The following is a 20,999-nucleotide window of genomic DNA, read 5'->3' as shown; positions in this document are numbered from 1 at the left end:
ACTTTCCGGGGCATTTTTTAAAAAGTGGGACAACTTTCATCCAGTTACCTAGCATTGGACACCAAAACATTGTCGTGAACGGCTGCGATAGACTGGTGCGTGTGTCTGACTGGACCACAGAGAAACGATGAAAAAGAAAGACAGTCTAATTCAGGTGTTTTGCCTGCTGTCAGTCGCCTCAGGTAATGACTAAATTTATTATTATTATTATTATTATTATTATTATTATTATTATTATTATTATTTTTGCTACTGCCAAGCATTCTGTGATTTTTATGCAGTTGTATTAATTAATTTATTTTTGTGGTGGAATTGCTGGTGAGACGGAGGTTAGCGGTTACGTAGACGTGTTTAACCCGGGATTTAACTGAAATAAGTTAAAACGTACTTTGACATTTGTTAAGTTTAATATGCAAATGAAATGTTTAACATTTCTTGACGCTAAAGAAGTGCCGCTTACTACAATGTATTACACCAAACAATTACACGTTAAGATTTTATGATGCTACAGCAATTTTTTTGTTGTTTTTTTTGCCTCAGTTCAGATCACATTTAACCACCGACAACACATTTAAAAAAAATCTTCAGTGGTGTGAGTAACAATTCCGGATGTCCAAGAATCACAGGAACATATTATTATTATTATTATTATTATTATTATTATTATTATTATTATTATTATTATTATTATTATTATTATTATTATTATTATTGTTATTATTATTATTATTATTTTCGTCCCAAAGGCAGTCTTAGGTCACACACCAGTGGTCATCCATAATCAACTAATTTCCCAGGTGGATTCTTACAAATTTCTTAGAATACAAATTGGTAAATAAACTCTCATGCGCTGTTCAGGTTGACTCCGTCTGCAGGGTTGTTTGGTTGAAAAGCTTTATTTTATTTTTTTTTCTTCAAATTTTTATAATTTGATTTATTGGATATTTTTTTAGCATGACGGTGAAACAGAAACGTAATCAGTCAAATGACTTCTTTCGCCACAATGACTTTGTTTTCATCGTCAAATCTCGCCACAAATCTCGCCAAATCTCGAGATTTGATCCACCGCGAGAACTGGACGGTGTCATTGTCACATGTTCCAGCCTTCCTGTCTTCCTGGCCCCACTCACACCGCTGTAGAACCCATTTACAGCACACCCAAATATAATAATAACTCTTTTATAAAAATAAAAAATGTGCTACTCTGCTTCCCATTCTCTCAGCCCTCTCAAAGAGTGCTACTGTATTGGGTGATTTTAGTACTTATTTATTTATTTTGTTAAGCTTTGAAATGGACATGAGCTGTTGGATGCACTGAATAAAGTATAAATAAAATCAATAAGCGAGAATATTAGAGGGTATCGTTCAAAAGTTCATTTATGTCAGTAACTCAGTTCACAAACTGATGGATGTTTGAAGACCTTTATTTCTGTAATACCAATTTCATACTTGCACTTTATGAAAACACAGTACTTAACATTTGCATAATACAAAATATGTTTAATTTGGAGATATGGGCTTAATAAAAAACAGTATGTTTAAGGTTATTTTTAAAAGGTAGTTTTGAAAATAAACAAGCCTCATTAGAACAAATATTCTAACTTACTGAATATGATTGTGGGCCTTATTTATTCTATTGTTACAGTGAAGCTTGTTTGTTCTGCCAACTTTCATTTATTTTCCTCCAGTTATTGAATCTATTGTGCAAATGAGTTAGTCACGATTTTTACCCATCTTTAGAAATTAAATGACAGACTCTGTTTTACTAATTCGTCATCGGGGTACAATGTTGACTGTCAAAAATAAACTGAACAAACTTTGAAAAAATATAGCTGCATGTAATTTACCATTTATATTCAAGCACTTCCATATATTTCTCACAGCTGCTATAAAGTATTCCACACTGAAGGCTGTTTTCACATCTTGATGGTGCCGGTTTCTTATACCCGTTATAACTGTGATTTTTTTAATTTATTTTTTGCTCCATAGGAATAGGCATTGGGTTTCTGCTGAGGCTAACAGTTGGCGTACGCAATAGGGTTATGAAAGAGTGGATCAAAATGCCAGGGAATATACTTCTGTATGTGCTTCAGATGTTCGCTGTCCCCCTCATTGTGACAAGCGTGCTTGCAGGCAAGCTACATTTAAATCTAAATTCTCAATGTATGAACTTATTGCTATACGGGTAGATATAAAAGGTGCTCTCTCACTTATTTTTTATGGATATTCTGTATGAATGTTGCCGAAAACACTTATTTATGTAAGCATCTAGATCTCGACGAGTCTAATTCACAAGAGTGTATTTCTTGTGAATAAGAAATAAATCATTCACAAGAAATAAAAGGTGTTAGAAGATGAAGATCAGTTCAGACACTTAGACTATTGTTAGGCCATTATTACATAAACTAGGATGTTGTCCTGTTCCTCGCTCAGGCACAAGATGAAATTCTGGTTCTGCTCTCTTTTCTCAGGAGTAACTGGATTAAACACCAAAATGTCCAGGAAAGTAGCCTTGATCACAGGAGCCTACGTCTCTTTCTCTACCGTTTATGCTTCATCTTATGGTAACTTTATAAAGTGCAGTGTAGATTGATAGACTGTCATAGTGTCTATTGTGTTATCAACTGAGAATGCATTCATCAAAATGCTGCTGTTCATACATTTTTCACTCTGCAGAAACAATTTATGCATCAAAATGTAGCAAATATTTGAGCAAATATTAGTGTCGCTGCTGTAGATCTTGCAGTTTTCTTTCAAGCCTTCCCGGAGCACAGGTATGTCTCCAGGATTGTTTTCTTCCCTGTGTTTCCCTCTTCTGCTGCGCTTAGATCCGTTTGCGTTCGGCTTTCTTCTGGTCTTTCTGTCTTCAGCCCTCCTCTGGCCTGTCTCTCTCTTTAACTTCCTTCATTTCTGTCTCTCCATTCAGTTTTTTCAAAACTCTTTCTGGCATCTGTTGCAGTGTTCATTCTGCAGATATGCATTCTCACGGCTGTTTTGCACGGAACAGCAATTTTTCTAGTTGCTTTTCACATCCTGCCTGAGACTTTGTGTTGCAGCAATGTCTCTGGTGCTCTCAACAAGGCCTGGTTTGGGAGCACAGCATGCAAGTGGAGAACCGGATCTTTCCGTTCCCTTCTCCATGCACGTGGTCTTAATGGATCTCTTGAGGTGAGAGGACAAGTGTTTAATTCAATTCAGTTCAATCCAATTCAAGTTTAACTGTGTATGGCAAATTTCAGCAACAAGGCAATTAAAGATGTTTTACATCATAAAAACACAAAATTCAAAGTCAGAGAACACACAGGCAACAATTAAAGCATTACATTTTGTCAAGTGCCACCGTTACTTATCATAATGTTTGTGAATGTTACATTTAACTGTGGTGACGCGTGAACAACGCAAGGCACAGGGTCTCCCAAGAATTAGCTGTTTAGCGATTTTCTATTTACCTTCGACCGGACTATTCAATCAGAATTGCTCGGCATTGCTGCTCTACAGCAAACCAGGAGTTTCTGGACATTTTGACTCCAAACTCTGACAGTTTTATCTCCGACTCATCCCAGAGATCTCCACAACACCAGAGGCTGGTCGCACTTTCTGGCCAGTCCGCTCTGATGGCACCGAGAACGCAAACAAAGGCAGGGTACGCGTGGAGGGCTGCGAGCTAAGCTAAAGCTTGGTGGCAGATAGTTCTCAGTTCCTGAGACTGAGGTTGCTTCAGACAGGGGATGAGTCTGATGTTTCATTTCAGACCGTTGCGTTTTGCATTTCTGATTTTTTGTAAATTTTCTTCTAGTGCTGCAGTTTACACTGTTAGGTTCTGGGGTTTTTGGTCGGTTTTTGTGGGTTCTTTTTTTTTCGCCTGCTGCTTCACTGTTCTACCCACTAGAGGGCGCCAGTGGCCATCGCCATGGTGAGGCGTGTCCCACGCTGCAACGCACCTGTATGGTATCAGCTCATCATCTCCGGGATTCTTAAGGAGCAGACTGCCAGCACTTCATCGCCTGAGTGTTATGCCAGTAATGGTACCCAGAGCCCTCTAGAGCTATTTCTTTGTGCTTTCCTTAGATTTACTCGCAGTAATCCTTCACTGTTTCCCTGTGTACAGGTGTTTCCTCGTGAGTTCCCGAGAATATTCCATTTTGGTTTCTTGGATTCCCTTTTTCGTGACGCCGTGGATTATACCCACTGGTCGCCCGAGCCCCGCCGTCATCTCCTCCGTCTGATCCCTAGCAGACTCCACATATCTTCAGCTGGCTGTCGGACCGCTCCTCCGTTTGTCCCACCGCACTCGAACTTACCTGTCCGCCCTCCACCGCAGAACCCTCGACTGGATTTCGAGCCGCTCCTCCACCATCTCTCATGGTACCAGGATCTCTGTAAGGACCCACACTAGGAGACCAAAGCCTCGAACCTACAGTATCAACCCTTCCGGATGAACAAGTCCTCCACAACAATGAACAGACGTCGCAGTGAGCCCGTTCCAGAACCCATTTACCCATTTGTTTGCAATAAATATCATTTTACTGATTTCTGTCTCTCCTGTGGTCGTTCTGTATTTGGGTAAAAAAGTTAGATACCAATATGACAGAACACTCAGGCCAACAAACTAACCCTGCAGACACCATTAGGAGAGCTTTATCAGAGCAGCATTCTCTCATACAGTCCCATGAATCTGCGTGAAGAGAATTAAGTTCTTGTCAAGCTCAGACTAATCAAAGACTTGCTGAATTAACTGATTATTTGCAGCACTCTACTCAACCGATCACCGCTCCAGATCCGCTGGCTGCGGCTCCCGTTCTGCCAGTCCTTCCCATGTTTTCAGAGATCCATATTCCAACTCCAGAGGCTTTTTCTGGTAATACAAGCAAATGCAGGGGTTTTCTCTTACAATGTTCAATCGTTTTTAATCAGTCACCTCAAAGTTTCTCCCATGATGGGGCCAAGATCGCATATGTCATTTCCCTCTTGTCAGGTCGAGCCTTAAACTGGGCAGCCAGATCCCACCAATTTCGGCTGCACATTTAATGACTTTCTAAAAGAGTTCAAGCTGGTGTTTAGCCAGGATTCAGATAAGTCTTTCAACTCACGCGAATTATGGGGGATCAAGCAAGGGCAGAGAACTGTGGCAGACTTTGCTGTTGATTTTAGAATAAAGGCTGCCTCGTTGTCCTGGGATACTGCTGCGCTAAAAAGTGCATATTTTCATGCCCTAAGTGAGCCCATTAAGGATGAGCTCGCCGTCCTAGACGAACCGGAAACCTTAGATGAACTAATCAACTTAACCATCCGTCTAGATAATAGAATTCGGTCCCGTACTAAGGAGAGAAATAGAAGAAATCCTATCAGAACCGTGCCAACCTCTTTGTCAACTCATTCCGAGTCATCTCCACCAAACCTTGTAGAACCCGAACCCATGCAAATAGGCAGGACCCGCCTAACTCCCGAAGAAAGGCAAAAGAGGTTAACCTCAAATCTCTGTCTGTATTGTGGTTCACCTGGCCATTATATCGCCCACTGCCCAATTCGGCCAAAATCTATGGTCCGCCAGTAGAAAAGAGGAGGCTGGCGGACCATCTACGGGAAAAGAAATCTTCTCGACTTTTGTTATCAGCAGTGCTAAGTAACCATAACCAATCCATTCCACTATCTGTTCTTATCGATTCAGGATGTGAACAGAACCTTATCGACTCCACTTTTGTGCAACAGATGTCAATCGAAACTGTACCTTTAACAGTTCCCCTCCGTGTTTCAGCTCTTGATGGAAAAGCACTATCCAAGATCACGCACAAAACCAAGCCCGTTCACCTTCTTATTTCTGGAAATCACAGAGAGCTCATTTCATTTTTTGTTTTACCCTCCTCTAACTCTCCCATAATTCTAGGATTCCAATGGCTACAACAACACAACGCTCACATCAACTGGTCCGAACTCCACATTGAGTCCTGGTCTACGCATTGTCATTCCACCTCCAATCTGCTGCCCCCCCAGGTCCCGCACAGTCTGACCCCCAAGCTCCAGATCCACCCGACCTGTCATCCGTTCCAGCGGAGTATTATGATCTGGTGTCAGTTTTTAGTAAGACTAAAGCTCTTTCCCTACCACCGCATCGCCCCTACGACTGTGCTATTGACCTTCTCCCTGGAGCACCTCTACCTAATAGTCGTTTGTATAATATATCTCGACCCGAGCATGAGACAATGGAGAGGCACATAAAGGAATCCTTAACTGCAGGAATTATCCGTCAGTCTTCCTCTCCCTTGGGGGCAGGCTTCTTTTTTGTGGGAAAGAAAGACGGTTCACTTAGACCCTGCATAGACTATTGAGGTTTGAATCAGATAACTATAAAGAACAAGTATCCTTTACCTCTTCTTTCATCAGCATTCGAACCAGTTCATGATGCCACCGTTTTCACTAAGCTCGATCTTAGGAATGCTTATCACCTCCGCATCCAGCAAGGTGATGAATGGAAAACAGCCTTCAAGACTCCTATTGGGCATTTTGAATATTTAGTCATGCCGTTCAGGTTGTCTAATGCCCCAGCGTTTTTTCAAGCACTAGTAAATTATGTGCTTAGGGATTTCCTGAATGTTTTTGTGTTTGTCTGTTTAGATGACATTTTGATTTATTCCAAGTCCCTCGCCGAACACAGACGTCATGTTCGCCTTGTTCTTCAACGCCTCTTGGAGAATAAATTATACGTCAAAGCCGAAAAATGCGAGTTTCACAAGTTATCAGTCTCGTTCCTCAGATTCATCCTCGAAGGCGGACAGGTAAGACCCACGGAGGAGAAAATCAAAGCGGTGGTGGAGTGGCCTACGCCTGACTCTAGGAAACAGTTGCAGAGGTTCCTCGGCTTTGCAAATTTTTACTGTCGATTCATCCAGAATTACAGTCAGACGGCCTTACCATTAACCGCCCTAACCTCTACAAAGACCACCTTCAGCTGGACACCTGAGGCAGATGCCGCCTTCAAGAAACTGAAAGCCTTGTTCTCCAATGCTCCCATTCTGATCCAACCTGATCGTTCTAGACAGTTCATAGTTGAAGTAGATGCTTCAGACACCGGTGTCGGAGCTGTTCTATCTCAAGTGTCCGACCGTGACAATAAGACTCACCCTTGTGCCTTTTTCTCCCGCAGATTATCTCCCCCCAGAACGCAATTACGACGTGGGCGACCGAGAATTGCTGGCCATAAAGCTAGCCTTGGAGGAGTGGCGGCATTGGTTGGAGGGAGCTGAGTACCCCGTGCTGGTTTGGACAGATCACAAAAACCTCTCTTACTTGCAGTCCGCTAAAAGATTAAACCCTCGGCAATCACAGTGGTCCTTGTTTTTCTCCCGATTCAATCTATCCATCTCTTATCGCCCAGGTTCCCGTAACATCAAACCGGATGCCCTGTCCCGTCTTCATTCACCCGATGATTCTGTGAAAACTCCAGCCACAATCCTTCCTCCCAGCTGTACTGTTGCTGCCATTTCCTGGGAGATCGAGGATATTATTAAACAAGCTCAACTATCTGAACCGGCCCCAGAAAACTGCCCCTCCAACAAGATCTACGTTCCCTCCACAGTCCGTGCCTGATTCATTCACTGGATTCATTCCTCCAAGTTCTCATCACACCCAGGCATTTATCGCACTGTGTCACTCATAAACCGGAGATTTTGGTGGCCATCTGTCCATAAAGATGTGAAAGAATACGTCCTAGCCTGCTCCGTCTGCTCCCGGAACAAGTCATCACACCAACCTCCATCTGGCCTGTTACAACCGCTGCCCATACCCAAACGCCCCTGGTCCCACATAGCCATCGATTTTGTCACTGGTTTGCCTCCTTCTAAAGGTATGACTACTATATTCACAATCGTTGATCGTTTTTCCAAATCATGTCACCTCATTCCCCTCAGAAAGCTCCCCACCGCCTTCCAGACTGCCCAGCTCCTGATCAAGCATGTTTTCCGTCTCCATGGTACCCCTCAGGAAATATTATCGGACCGCGGTCCACAGTTTGTTTCTCAGGTATGGAAATCCTTCTGTTCAGCACTCAACGCCAAAGTATCTTTAACCTCTGGCTACCACCCACAATCCAATGGACAAACTGAAAGAATGAATCAGGAACTGGAATCTACACTTCGCTGCTTCAACTCCACCAACCCCTCTGACTGGTCCCAATTTCTCCCGTGGGTCGAGTATGCACATAATAGTCACATTTCTGCTGTTACCGGTTTTTCCCCATTTGAAGTCTCCATAGGTTACCAGCCACCACTACTTTCCTCAGATGAAGATAACATTGCAGTCACATCGGTCCAACATCACATCCGCCGCTGCAACAGAATTTGGAAAGACACCAATAATGCTCTCCACAACACCTCCGCCCAGAATAAGCGCATGGCTGACCGGAGAAGGGTTCCTGACCCCAACTACACACCCGGTCAGAAAGTTTGGTTGTCTTCCCATGATATCCCCTTGAAATCCATGTCCAAGAAACTGTCCCCCAGGTTCATTGGTCCATTTGACATTGAATTGGTCATTAGTCCTTCTGCTGTCCGTCTTCGCCTTCCTGCTCCCCTCCGTATCTATCCCGTTTTTCATGTGTCTCAGATTAAACCTGTCCAGACCAGCACTTTATGCCCTCCTTCCGAGCCCCCTCCTCCCGCCCGAATCGTGGGGGGCCGTCCAGCCTTTATCGTCCGCCGGATTGTGGACTCCCGTCGGCAAGTTTCGCGGTTGGCAGTACCTCGTCGCCTGGGAGGGCTACGGTCCGGAGGAACGCTCATGGGTCCCGGGGTCTTTTATTCTTGACTCTTCCCTTATTGATGATTATCGGTCTTCGCTCCCTTCCTGTTCGTCTCGGCCGCCAGGTGGCGACCGTTGAGGGGGGGTACTGTTAGGTTCTGGGGTTTTTGGTCGGTTTTTGTGGGTTCTTTTTTTTTCGCCTGCTGCTTCACTGTTCTACCCACTAGAGGGCGCCAGTGGCCATCGCCATCGTGAGGCGTGTCCCACGCTGCAGCGCACCTGTGTTGTATCAGCTCATCATCTCCGGGATTTTTAAGGAGCAGACTACCAGCACTTCATCGCCTGAGTGTTATGCCAGTAATGGTACCCAGAGCCGTCTAGAGCTATTTCTTTGTGCTTTCCTTAGATTTACTTGCAGTAATCCTTCGCTGTTTCCCTGTGTACAGGTGTTTCCTCGTTAGTTCCCGAGAAGATTCCATTTTGGTTTCTTTGATTCCCTTTTTCGTGACACCGTGGATTATACCCACTGGTCGCCCGAGCCCCACCGTCATCTCCTCCATCTGATCCCTAGCAGACTCCACATATCTTCAGCTGGCTGTCGGATCGCTCCTCCGTTTGTCCCACCGCACTCGAACTTACCTGTCCGCCCTCCACCGCAGAACTAGTGATGGTGAGATGAAGCCTCATGAGGCATTGAACCACTTGAGCCAACTGGTTCGAGAAAGGGTTCATTTCTTGAAGCTTCATGTGCACACGAAACCACCTACTGGCCAGGTGTATAATCACAGCCAGCTGTATCTTAACACGTGTGATGCATTGAATTTTTGTCTATTATGGCTCTTGGGAATGACTTCACAAAAGGTGTAGGACGAAATCATTTGTCTACATAAATTATATATACACATATGTGTATAATAAAATGTTGTTTGAATGTATTCTCTGCGTGTAGTTATTCCCAAAATAGTAGTGTCATGTGATATGGCATGTTGTGTAATAAAGTTTTTCTGTGACTCTAGAAAAATGGCCTGGGCTTAATCAGGCAGAGGACAGTGAAAGTGCCTGTGGAACTAGGGATGGGGTAGTGAACAGGCTAATGCTTGTGTAACTTGGATGATTTCATGCATTTTTATTAAGAAACAACAATTTCTCCACAATTTCTGGTTTCAAACGATTTCTCTTTTTTGACACTACATGGATGAGGTACCCCAACTCCTTGGAGCACAATAAACACCTCACCTTTACAGAAAATAAGAAACAGTGAAAAATACAGTTCCTCATAAGCAAACATAATGCATCTGCAAATGTTCAGTTCACCTTATCTTGTTAGGGCTTATCAAATCAAAATGTTCCCACATAGGAGAAATCCTCCTCTTTCTCGCCGGCTCAAACTAAATAACCACTATCCAAACGCTGCTATCCAAACTATCAAAACTCTATCCACTCTCTCAACTGACCGCAACTCGCCTACAACAACCCACATTTTGAATGGAGCCTGCGGGGTTTCTAAAGCTGTCAAACCCCGCGCCAACATCTGAGCCACTTCCCGAAGCAGTCACGTGGTACAGCCTGGCAGCGAGGCTTCGGACGTCATCGTTTTCGGCTCCTCCCCTAAATGAAGCAAGCTTCGATACGCGCTTTACGGAAACGCCCCCTCCATTACTCGACACACGCCTCGAAGCCTCGGCACATCACGTAACATCACTACGCAGAACCCTCGACTGGATTTCGAGCCGCTCCTCCACCATCTCTCATGGTACCAGGATCTCTGTAAGGACCCACACTAGGAGACCAAAGCCTCGAACCTACAGTATCAACCCTCCCGGAAGAACAAGTCCTCCACAACAATGAACAGACGTTGCAGTGAGCCCGTTCCAGAACCCATTTACCCATTTGTTTGCAATAAATATCATTTTACTGATTTCTGTCTCTCCTGTGGTCGTTCTGCATGTGGGTAAAAAAGTTAGACACCAACATGACAGAACACAATATTCCTGCTTTTCAGCATATTCAGTTTACTGCATAGAGAAATTAAAACAGAGATTATCTTTATCAGCAACTATGATTTAAAACTGTCTTGGTTGATGTGAAATGATCATATTGAACTCTGGTGAAAATAATGGCCTCAGGTTTTGTGTCCTTTACATTTACAAGCTCAGTTGTTTGTTTGTTTTTTCTGACTCTCCTTTTACTCACGTAGGAACATGTTTCCAGAGAGCTTCCTTCAGGCTTTCTTCGAGCAGGTATGTTTTTATTCAGAACCACAGCTCACTGTGCAACTTCCTATGTTGGGTTTGGAAGGTTTCCAAATAGTTCTTCTTTTTTTTTTTTTCTCAGTACAAGACTGAGATTGTTCATGTCACAAAAGATCAAACTATAACCTACGTGGTGAGTATTTTCTTCTGATCGTTGTTCTTATTCTAGAACACCTTCCAAAAAGCGTTGATAAACTAGAGCTTTTTCACATTTTGTCATTTTACAACCCCAAACTTCTAAGTATTTTGTTTAGGTTTTAAGCAGTCAGTCAACGCAAAAGAGTACTTTACTGTGAAGAGGAAGAGAAAATCTGGATGGCTTTAATTTAAAACATGAAAGGAGAGGTGGTGTTTCTTTTCAGCTCACCTCAGGGGCAGTTGTGGCTTTCTGTGGCGGTCAATGAGCAGGAGGGGGGGCACATCACAGGGGAACGCAGAGACAAGCAACACACTTGTTCTCAAAACACTTGCACTATTGGTTTAGACGAGACCAGTTAACGCAACAATAATATTTCTCTGGGCAGTGGGTGGAACAATTTCCACATCTCGCCACAAATGTTTTGTTGTATTTAGGCCCGGATTTGACCATAACGATCTAATGGATGGTTGTGCGTTCACGTAAACCCATCCATTGTAGATCTGGTTGTATATTTAGAGTGACTATTTGCTCCAAGGGAAAGATCTTTCCTAGTCTCAACTCTCAAGTCTTCTGGCCCCCTAAAACAAGTTTTAATCCTAGATTGTCTGGGATTTCGTGCCATCCATCTTCCTATTCCTAAGACTGTCAATTGCTTCCCTGTAACGGAAAAGCAAGTGAGCATACATGTGGATAACTGAATGTGTAGGGCTACTGGAGGGGTTACATAGCTAAATACTCAAAGAACGTTTTTTTTCTATTTTTATACATTATGCCATACTTTGGATTGGTCTTTTATAGAATAAATGCAAATAAAACATCAAATACATCAAAGTTAATGACTGTAGTTAGACTTATTGTGGAAAAGTGATATGTATTGTTGAATATGTTGTTGTGCTCATACAATATTTCTCTTGGAGAGTGAAAGACAGCATATTTGTGTTTGTAGCCACGCAATGACAGTGAGATGCGACTGATAGGCACCTATGTTCCTGGAGCCAACATGCTAGGACTGATCATCTGGTCTTTCACCATCGGCATCTTGTTAAACAGGGTGGGAGACCAGGCAAAAAGCACTGTGAATGTCATTCAATACGTCAACGATGCAATAAAAATCATAGTCCACTGGTTCGTGTGGTAAGATTACAATTCAGTATACAATTTTACGCTTTTTACCAAATTAGATACATGTTTAATGCACAAAATGTTCCCTTAATTAGTCGAGGTCAGACGTAAGGATAAATCATAATATCAAAGAAATGTGATTTCTGTTTTTGAGAAAAATGAATCTGTGATTAGGTAAATTTAACATAACTCAAACTGTGAAATCAACAATAAAAAAAAAATCTAGTTTGTGTCTTTACACAAATACATACAGTATTGAGGTCAAAAGCATTTGTTCAAAATGCAAGACATTGTAAAACATTTTTCAGATAATAAATTGTTTAAGTACCAAGAGCCTATCTTTTTAAGTTCATCCACACAACAAAAAGCAGTCTTGTTATCTATACTGTGTTTCTTTCTGTATTTCAAAACACCAACCTAAGTCATCAGAGTTCCCAAGCACTCTGATGTCTACGGGACCAGCTGTGATTTGAAGTACACTGATAAAAACATCTTCTGCTGTGTCTACTTAAAAATATGAAGTTAAATTAAGTAAAGCTTAACGTTCAGGACATCCTCAGACCTTACTCCATTCCTGCTGAAGCAAATCTGCAAACCTAAGAGAAAGTCTTGAACGTTTGTCCAGCAGATTCTGTGTTGAAAAATAAAATATGCACTATGATGTTTTTTTTTTTTTTAATGTATATAGGTTAACAAATAATAATGCTGTTGTTGGTGACGTAGGCAGAAAAAATACATTTGATGAGATTAACACTGACAGTAGCAAAAAAACAAAAAAACAACTGTAACAAAAAGTGTGGCTACATTGGTTAAAAACTTTATTTGGGAAAACTCCTTGGGTGAAAAAAGTGAAGACAAAGCATGAATTTTGAATTTTTGTAAATAATAGACTAAATAGAATTTGTACAACTTCCATGAAGGAACAGTTTGTGTAATATTTTATTGCCGTAATACTTGTCATTGATTGTCTGCCCCGAATGTAGTTTTCCAAAGAACTAATAAAATCTTAGAAAAATTACAAATTTAACAAACTACCACTTCTTTCCATATTTAAGTTTGAGCAGAGAAACAAATAAAAATCAAGTATTAAGTTTTAAAAACTTTATTTTTTTTTAGACAATAAGTTTGCATGATTTTTTAACTTAGGTGAACTAATTAGATTTTACAGTGAACTTGCATATTTCATTTACACTAAACATGTCGAGTGCTTTATACAAAGTTCTGTTTAACCTGCTTTAAGTTAACTTAGATTTTATGTTTCAAAATATGTAAGTAAATAAAACAAAGAACAGTCTTGCTTGATCAACATAAATAAATCATGCAAATAGTTGCCTTTATCTTTCTAAGTAGACAGAAAAGAATGTTTATCATCCTTGCAGGACACCTGTTTGACAAACAGTTAATCAAAATAAATTTGGACACCCATTTCTTTAACCTTTTTTCTTGACCGTTTTTTTGTTTTGTTTTGTTTGTTTTTTTGTTTGTTTCAGGTATTTGCCAATTGGAGTTTTGTTCCTGATCACAGACAGTGTGTTGAATGTGGAAGACTGGCGAGAGGCCGTGAAACTTGTGAAGTTTGCAGGGGTGGTTTGTATGGGGTATGTCCACTTTGTCTGTTTCAACTTTGTTGCCAAATTGAGATCACTGCTCATGAGATGGCAGCACTGAACTCTACACAAGAAGGAAAGAAAACAGTTAGCAGTAGCACTGATTTCACTGAGATTTTTCTCCTTCTTTATGTTTAGTGGATGAAGACGCTGCAAAGACCCGTTCTTTTGAATACAATTATTGTCAGCTGATTTACTCTGATAAACCCCAAACATCCAGTCCAGTTCAAGCAGTTTTCTTCAGAGGTTGTGTTTGGCCTTAGAGGTTTGTTAGAGAACCTTAGTGAACAAGCGGCATCATGAACACCAAGAAACTCAGCAGACACGTCAGGGAGAAAGTTGAGGAGACGTTTAAATCAGGCTCCGTTTCTAAAACAATATCCCAAGATAAGGAAGAGGAAGAGGGTTAAGGACTTTGCATAGTTGAGCTGAACTACCAAAATCAGTTCTCGTTGTGCCGCTGCTGACAGGATCTGGGCTGGAGGTGAGCGGCTGTGAATAGAAGTTACTGCAGAACCTCAACTGATAAAGGAAGATTTGGTCCATAGCATTGGAGCTCACTAAATATCACATAAACATTAACGAAAATAATGTACCTTTAATTTGGACCATAGCATAAAACCAATCATGCCACAATTAAATAAATCAAGATGTCCCAAAAGAAGGGGTGGACCAGCATACAGGTCTACCAGATTCCTGTGCAGCTCTGCATAGTGGTTGTTTAATATATGGATGACACAGGCAACTGCCCAGGGCACCAACTCTAAGGGTAGACATGAACACACCAGGATAACTGGCTATGCTAACTAATCAGTCACTGATTATTGGGCATTACTTGATGTTGTGTATTTGAGATCAAACCCAGCTCAAACACAAAGACTGCAGAAAGCATCAGATTGTTCTACCTTGACAACAAATAAGATCAAAATCAATGTAGCGCTCCTCCATCTCCATCTCACTCATGGTGCAACACAGGATCCAAAAACATGCCACTAAGCACCCTGGGAAATCGTTCCCACTCCTGTCTTTTTCTTCTTTCAGTTTTTTTTTTGTGTTAACCTAATATCTCTAGTTTAATCAACTCTTGGAGGTTTGACAAAATTAAGAAAAAGTTAGCACAATGTACTACTGTAATTATCTTTAACAAACCCATACATTTAGGTTCAAAATCTACACTCGGTAAATTTATTTGACTTAAAGAGTAGAGGACAGTAGACGCAATTAATACAGTATATCAATACACATACAGTGTGAGCTGAATACAGGTCAATTCTGGAAGAAAATTTGTAGCGAGGTCCATCTTCCTTCAGCACAACGACTCTAAAACTGCAACTAAAGCTAAAATGAAACATCCCTAGACTCTGGAAGACAGAAATGGTCTCAAGTTCCAGTTCTCAAGGGTCAGTGTCCAGCAACATTTAGATGCCACTCTGCTTCAGTAAAATTGAGTGCAATATTGTCTCATTAGCAGAGCTCTATAGAGCCTGACTGCATGCTAGTGATGCATTTTCACCATTTCATTCAAGTGTGTAGGACAAGGAAAACGTCTAAAAGTTTGAGGACACTGGCCCTTGAGGACTAGAGTTTGAGACCACTTGCTTAGACCAAAGCTTATTTGTGTGTTAGAATGACCCAGTGAAAGTCTAGATCAATATCCTTTTGATAATATGTGGCAGAAAGCTTTGTGTTCACACCCTGCATCTAATCTGAGCTTATGCTATTTCGCAGCGAAGAATGTGACAAATGTTGTTTCTATGGAAGAGCAAAGCTGGTGGAGACATAACCCAACAGACTGCAGCTGGAACTGTAGCAACAGGTTGATCTACAAAGTATAGACTCACTGAGGCTGAATAGAGATGCACAAACATCTTCATGGATGTTACCGGGCAACAATGAGTCATTTTCCTTGCACTTTGCAATGACGCACTACTATGTGTTAGCATATTAAGTCCCCCCAAACATATTAAGCAGTGTGGCTTACCATGACAAAATTCATAAGTGTCAAAGTTGAAGGCCAGTGAATACTTTTTTGTGTCTTGATAACACAGAGCATGACTGCGTTGTCTCTTTCAGACTGGGATGCTACGCCTTTCTTATTCTTCCCTTGGCTTATTTAGCGATAGTCAGACAGAACCCCTTTAAAGTCTTCAAGAATATCTCCAAGGCTCTGACAACTGCATTTATCGTCGCATCCAGGTGAGATGTTCTGTTTGTTTGTTGTCAAAGAGTGACACTTTTCTAGTTTCCCCGTATGAACGGCGCACCAATAAAGGATGTGCTTTCTGCCAAAGCACCGCCGCTCTACCTATTGCCTTTCAATGCTGTGAAGAGAATGCGAAGGTCAATAAGAAACTCGTCCGCCTCATATTGCCCATCACCGTCAGCCTCAACATGAACGGGACAATAATTTACGAAGTGATCGCTTCCGTCTTTGTTACTCAGATAAGTGACATCAAGCTGGAAGTCAGCCAGATAATCGCCATTTGGTAAGCTGCTTCCTCGAAGTGTCTGAAATTGAGAAAAGGTGCATGCTGGGATTGTTAAGAGAAAAGGCTTGACACAATTGTGTGTTGCAGTTGATGTAGTCTGTGCTTGGTTTGCAGCTTGTCTAGTTCCATTGTCACCTTTGGAACTGCAGGGGTCCCAGCAAAAGGAGCTATGACCACTATCATGGTTCTGACATCTGTGGGACTTCCTGCAAAGGATGCTGCCATGCTGGTGATATTTGAATGGCTTCTGTAAGTTCAACTTGATGCTCCTGTTTAAAAAGTACTTTAACTGTCAAACCGTGTCGTCACCCTGGATGGAGTTACACTGGTCTGCTATCAGAAAGCTTGCCGTTATTTTTGACCAGGACATGATTTTTAATTTGCATGATAAACAAATGTCTAGTGATGTCCTACTTGTGGGGAGGTCTTGGGGAGAGCCTGTATAAAACTACCCTTTGTGACTGATGTTGTTACTAGGGATTGTCTGAACCTTTGGGAAAACATAGTTGAGTAACAGCATGTTTGTTCTCCTCTTATGTCCCCTTCAGAGACCATTTCACTACCATGGTGAATATGCTCGCAAACATGATGGGTCTGATTACCATCAATGCTATATGGGAAAAGGAGCTGATAGTCATGGAAGAAGCAGAAAGGTAATTCAAATCATTAAAAGGATGTGTTCATTCGCAAAGATACAATGTTGCCAAAAGTATTTGCTTCCTGATCCAAGTCATTGAATTCAGGTGTTCCAGTGACTTCCACAGCTGCAGAAGTGTGAAATCTAGCATCGCAACTGAACAAATAGGGTGTTCTGAGAAAGAACAGAGAATATGAGTGTGGTGCCGAGATTGGATGCTGCCGTTTCAGCACCATACATTTCGCAGAAGTAGTTCAGGAAATGTAAAGACTGGACTGCTTCCAGACTTTACATTTCCTTTACTGGACTCTAGACCGGTGTGGATGTGTTGTCTGGCGTTCCAAGTCCTGCCTCAAAAGTAAGATAAAAAGATGCAACAAAGACTTTCCTCCCTAGACTCTGGAAGACAATATGGCTCTCCACAGAGCGCCTTCTGGCCCTTTACCTCTCATGTGAGGGGAATTTCTTCACAAATCCAAACTGCCAGTTTGCAAAGAGGAAGGTTCTCCAAAAGATTGCTACAAAGGTCATCAAATTATTAGCTGCGCTATCCCCATCCTCGATGGACTCTCCAATTCCTGCTGTCTCAGGAAAGAAAAGAAAAACTTAAATAAAACCCAACAATCATATACTATGCTTAGTCCCAAGTCGTTAAGTGCTTCAAAGGCCTATTGTAGTCATAGTGTTTCTTTTTATAATGCTTCCATCAAATTAATTGGCTTTTTGCGGGCCTACATATGTATTAAAACTCATCAAACTAGGTGAACGCATTAGAACACATTTGTGTGTCATTTCCAGATTTTAAAACGCATCTTCCACTTTAAACACATGTTGACACCTTTTTATCGGAGCATTTCTGAAGTTCACATTTTCTATGAAAAACTGGCCCATATATCAAAATAAAAGGTAGCAGTACCTCCTCTAACTATCCCACTTACTGCTCCACCGAAAAGTAGCTACAACCGTTAACGACTAGACGGAGGAGAATGTTCTGGATTGCGCAGCTAAAAACATTGAATAAGACCTAAAGGAAGTGACTAATCCTGAGCATTAAATTGGCTACAGGATCGAGATTGAAGGCTCACAGGTGAGCCAGAAGCTAGAACTATTGGCAGCATAGGAAACAAAGATCATTTAAAGAGCAGATATTGGAATGGAAAACACAGACCTGGAAATGCTAACAGCAGTGCTAGCTGCTCAGAGATCTTTTTATGGGAATAAAATTTTAATAACTCTTACTCTCTCGATCGACCCCCTTCCAGGTCAAGGGTGAGACTCTGCTCCCCGTTCTTCCCCTGTGTTATGGTCGTACTGCAGTGAATTTCAGCCTGACTTAGTAATTTCGTCTTCTTCTACTTAATATTCATTCGGGTCGCTTTCGGTGTACGCCTCCTTGCAGAGGTGTGCACTGCAGATCATCGTGTCACATAAACAAGTTTTAACCACACCTGAGTGAAGTTGGCCCCCCACACGTTTATGCAGCAACATTTTTTGTTTGTGCCGTTATCATGTTAAAGACATTAAGAAATGTTTCTAGAGGTCATGAAAGGTCAACCAGTCACCCCCCACTCCCCCCTCCAACCACCTTCTTCAAATCAGACAAAATTGGTGTCAATCAACTCCACTATGTTTGTGCAGCAAAAGTTTTTGTTTGTGCTGCTTTGGCTTAGAAGATATATTTATGAGAGTTTAAAGGTTACAAGGTCAACCAGTCCCCCCCCCCCACACACTTTTATAAAATCAACGAGGGGGTTGGTTGACCTTTTGACCTTTACACTTTTTTTAATATCTTCAAAGCCAAAGAAGCACAAAAGAAAATGTTGATAACATTTTTATTAATATCTTTAGAATCATGAATGAGTTGACACCAATTTTGTCTGATTTGAAGAAGGTGGGGGAGTGGGGGGCTGGTCGACCTTTCATGACCTCTACAAACATTTCTTTATATTTTTTAAATGATAGCGGCACAAACAAAAACTTTTGGTGCACAAACCAGCACAAACGTTTGACACTAATTTTGTCTGATTTCATAAACGTGGGGAGGCTGATTGACCTTTTGAACTTTAAACCTTAATTAATGTCTTCAAAGCCAGAGCAGCACAAACGAAAATCACCGGAAAGTCACCTGAGCGAACAAACCCTCCTTGAGCTCAGCAGTCGGCTGCCGTTGGGCTCTGTTCTCCTCCAGCTGCGTCATGAAAACCACTTGTTTTTTTTCTAGAAGTCAAGCTTTTTGATTAATTTAACATTTCATAACAGTCGTTATCTAATTGTGCGTTCACACCATTTCGTGCGTCAAGAGCGTCTGGTGTACATTCAAAATCTATGTGGAGGCGCGTGGAGGGCTTGTTGCGGCGCCTTTGAAGCATTCTCTCTTAGACCAACATAACAATGATCTAAATGACTCTGAATGTCTTCAGTTTGGAGTATTTTTCTCTGAAAGGTTTAATAAAATATTGGGGCAAATTCTGGTGAAAATAAATCTGGGATGTAGATTGTTACAAGTCATTTCCACTAAGTGGTGATGACACAATGGGGCACTTTAGTCTCATCGTTATTGACTGTGTCTTACATTTTCCTTGTTAGGACTGATAAAGTTCGTTCCCCCAGTGAGCTCCAGCTGGACTTACTCTGTTTGGAGCCAAATGACGAGGTCATCCCGTCCAATGCCGCCGCATCAGGATCCATTTCACCTAAGTGAGAGGATCATCTCAGCACCATATTAACGCCAACGAGCTGAAACCTCAGGACAGTGATGTCACCATCCTGGGGTGTCTGAGCTGATCATTTCCCTGTTCGCTTATAGTTATTGCTAGTAGGACGGTGCTATAACAGTTTATTCATCTGTATTCATTTTCCATTTTATTTCGGTTTTTGCCACTTTTAAATTATATGCTTATGTGTTCCTAATGTATTTATGTGAAAATTGTTACAAATTATAAGCATTGTTATGTGTTTGAAGGCCACTCATCTTCAATATTCCAGATTTTATTCTTAAAATAAAAATAAAATATATTAATTTTTCATTTTATTTCAGTTTCTGCCACTTTTAAATGATATATTTATATGTTCCTAATGTAGTTACGTGAAAATTGTTACTGATTATAAGCATTGCTATGTGTTTGAAGATCGTTCATCTTCAGTATTCCAGATTTTATTATCACTTTGCATGTTTATAATGCATGGACTTTACTGTTTTTATACATTTTAGCTTTCTCTTTATATAGTAGAAATATCTCTCTAGCTTTTTCTCTCTAATCAACATGAGCTGCCACAGTTCCCTATCTTCTGCAATTGATTTTCTCCCAATAATAAATCACATTTGTTTATTATCAATAATCGCATGTTTTATCTGTTTACTTGATTTGATTGTTTGGATCATTTCCTTGTGTATCTAGTGGCTAAATGCCTGCCTTTCTGCTTTTAACCTCTGTGACTTTGTATTAGACTTGAATGTACCATAAGTGTTCTATGCACAACATTTGACTGATTGATACAACAGTACTGAGCTTTGTAAATAAATGGCCCTCTACGTTGCATGAAAAGGTTTACTGCTTTCAAATTGAAAATGTCACATCCTCTGAACGCAGGTTGTGCTAGCTGCAGTGTAGCAGAAAGTCAGCTAATGCTCCTGCTCACAGAGAGAGAGCAAGTTTTCTCTCTTGCATGCTCTCAGTTGTGGCACCAGGGGGTGCCATAGCTCCCACTGAAGAAACCCCCCAAAAAATATCAGATTTTTTTTTTTAATATGTGGTTATTGTAATATTTTTCTTGCAAAGCACAATTAATTTAGAAAAGCAACCAATGATTGCATATTGAGAATTTTTTTAAATCCTGTCTCGTAACAGGAAATGAACTTGTACGCCTATTTTCACCTCCAGTAAACCATTGAAAAGAGCAAGTAACGTGAAGAAAGATAGTTTTCTACAAGCCAAATTTCCAATCATGGAGTCAACAGCTCAGAAGAAAACTGTGCATGAAACAAAATATAAAATATAATAATACAAAATCATTTAAAAT

The 20,999-nt window shown here is 41.1% G+C and overlaps 1 protein-coding gene across 1 annotated transcript; it reads left to right on the top strand.

The window, feature by feature from the left end:
* Nucleotides 1-98: 98 nt before the first annotated feature.
* LOC102218781 (excitatory amino acid transporter 3-like) lies at nt 99-19,751 on the top strand. The gene is made up of 13 exons (XM_005800189.2): nt 99-182; nt 1,990-2,133; nt 2,472-2,588; nt 3,057-3,168; nt 10,931-10,973; nt 11,068-11,118; nt 12,071-12,258; nt 13,737-13,844; nt 15,927-16,049; nt 16,145-16,339; nt 16,457-16,591; nt 16,891-16,995; nt 19,566-19,751. The coding sequence occupies exons 1-13, from the start codon at nt 128-130 to the stop codon at nt 19,678-19,680; spliced, it is 1,491 nt and encodes a 496-aa protein (XP_005800246.2). The 5' UTR covers nt 99-127; the 3' UTR covers nt 19,681-19,751.
* Nucleotides 19,752-20,999: the final 1,248 nt, after the last annotated feature.

Source organism: Xiphophorus maculatus, chromosome 1 (genome assembly GCF_002775205.1).
Source record: "Xiphophorus maculatus strain JP 163 A chromosome 1, X_maculatus-5.0-male, whole genome shotgun sequence".
Lineage (NCBI taxonomy): Eukaryota > Metazoa > Chordata > Actinopteri > Cyprinodontiformes > Poeciliidae > Xiphophorus > Xiphophorus maculatus.
Note: the sequence above shows the minus strand (reverse complement) of the source record. Positions and strands in the feature narration are given on the sequence as shown.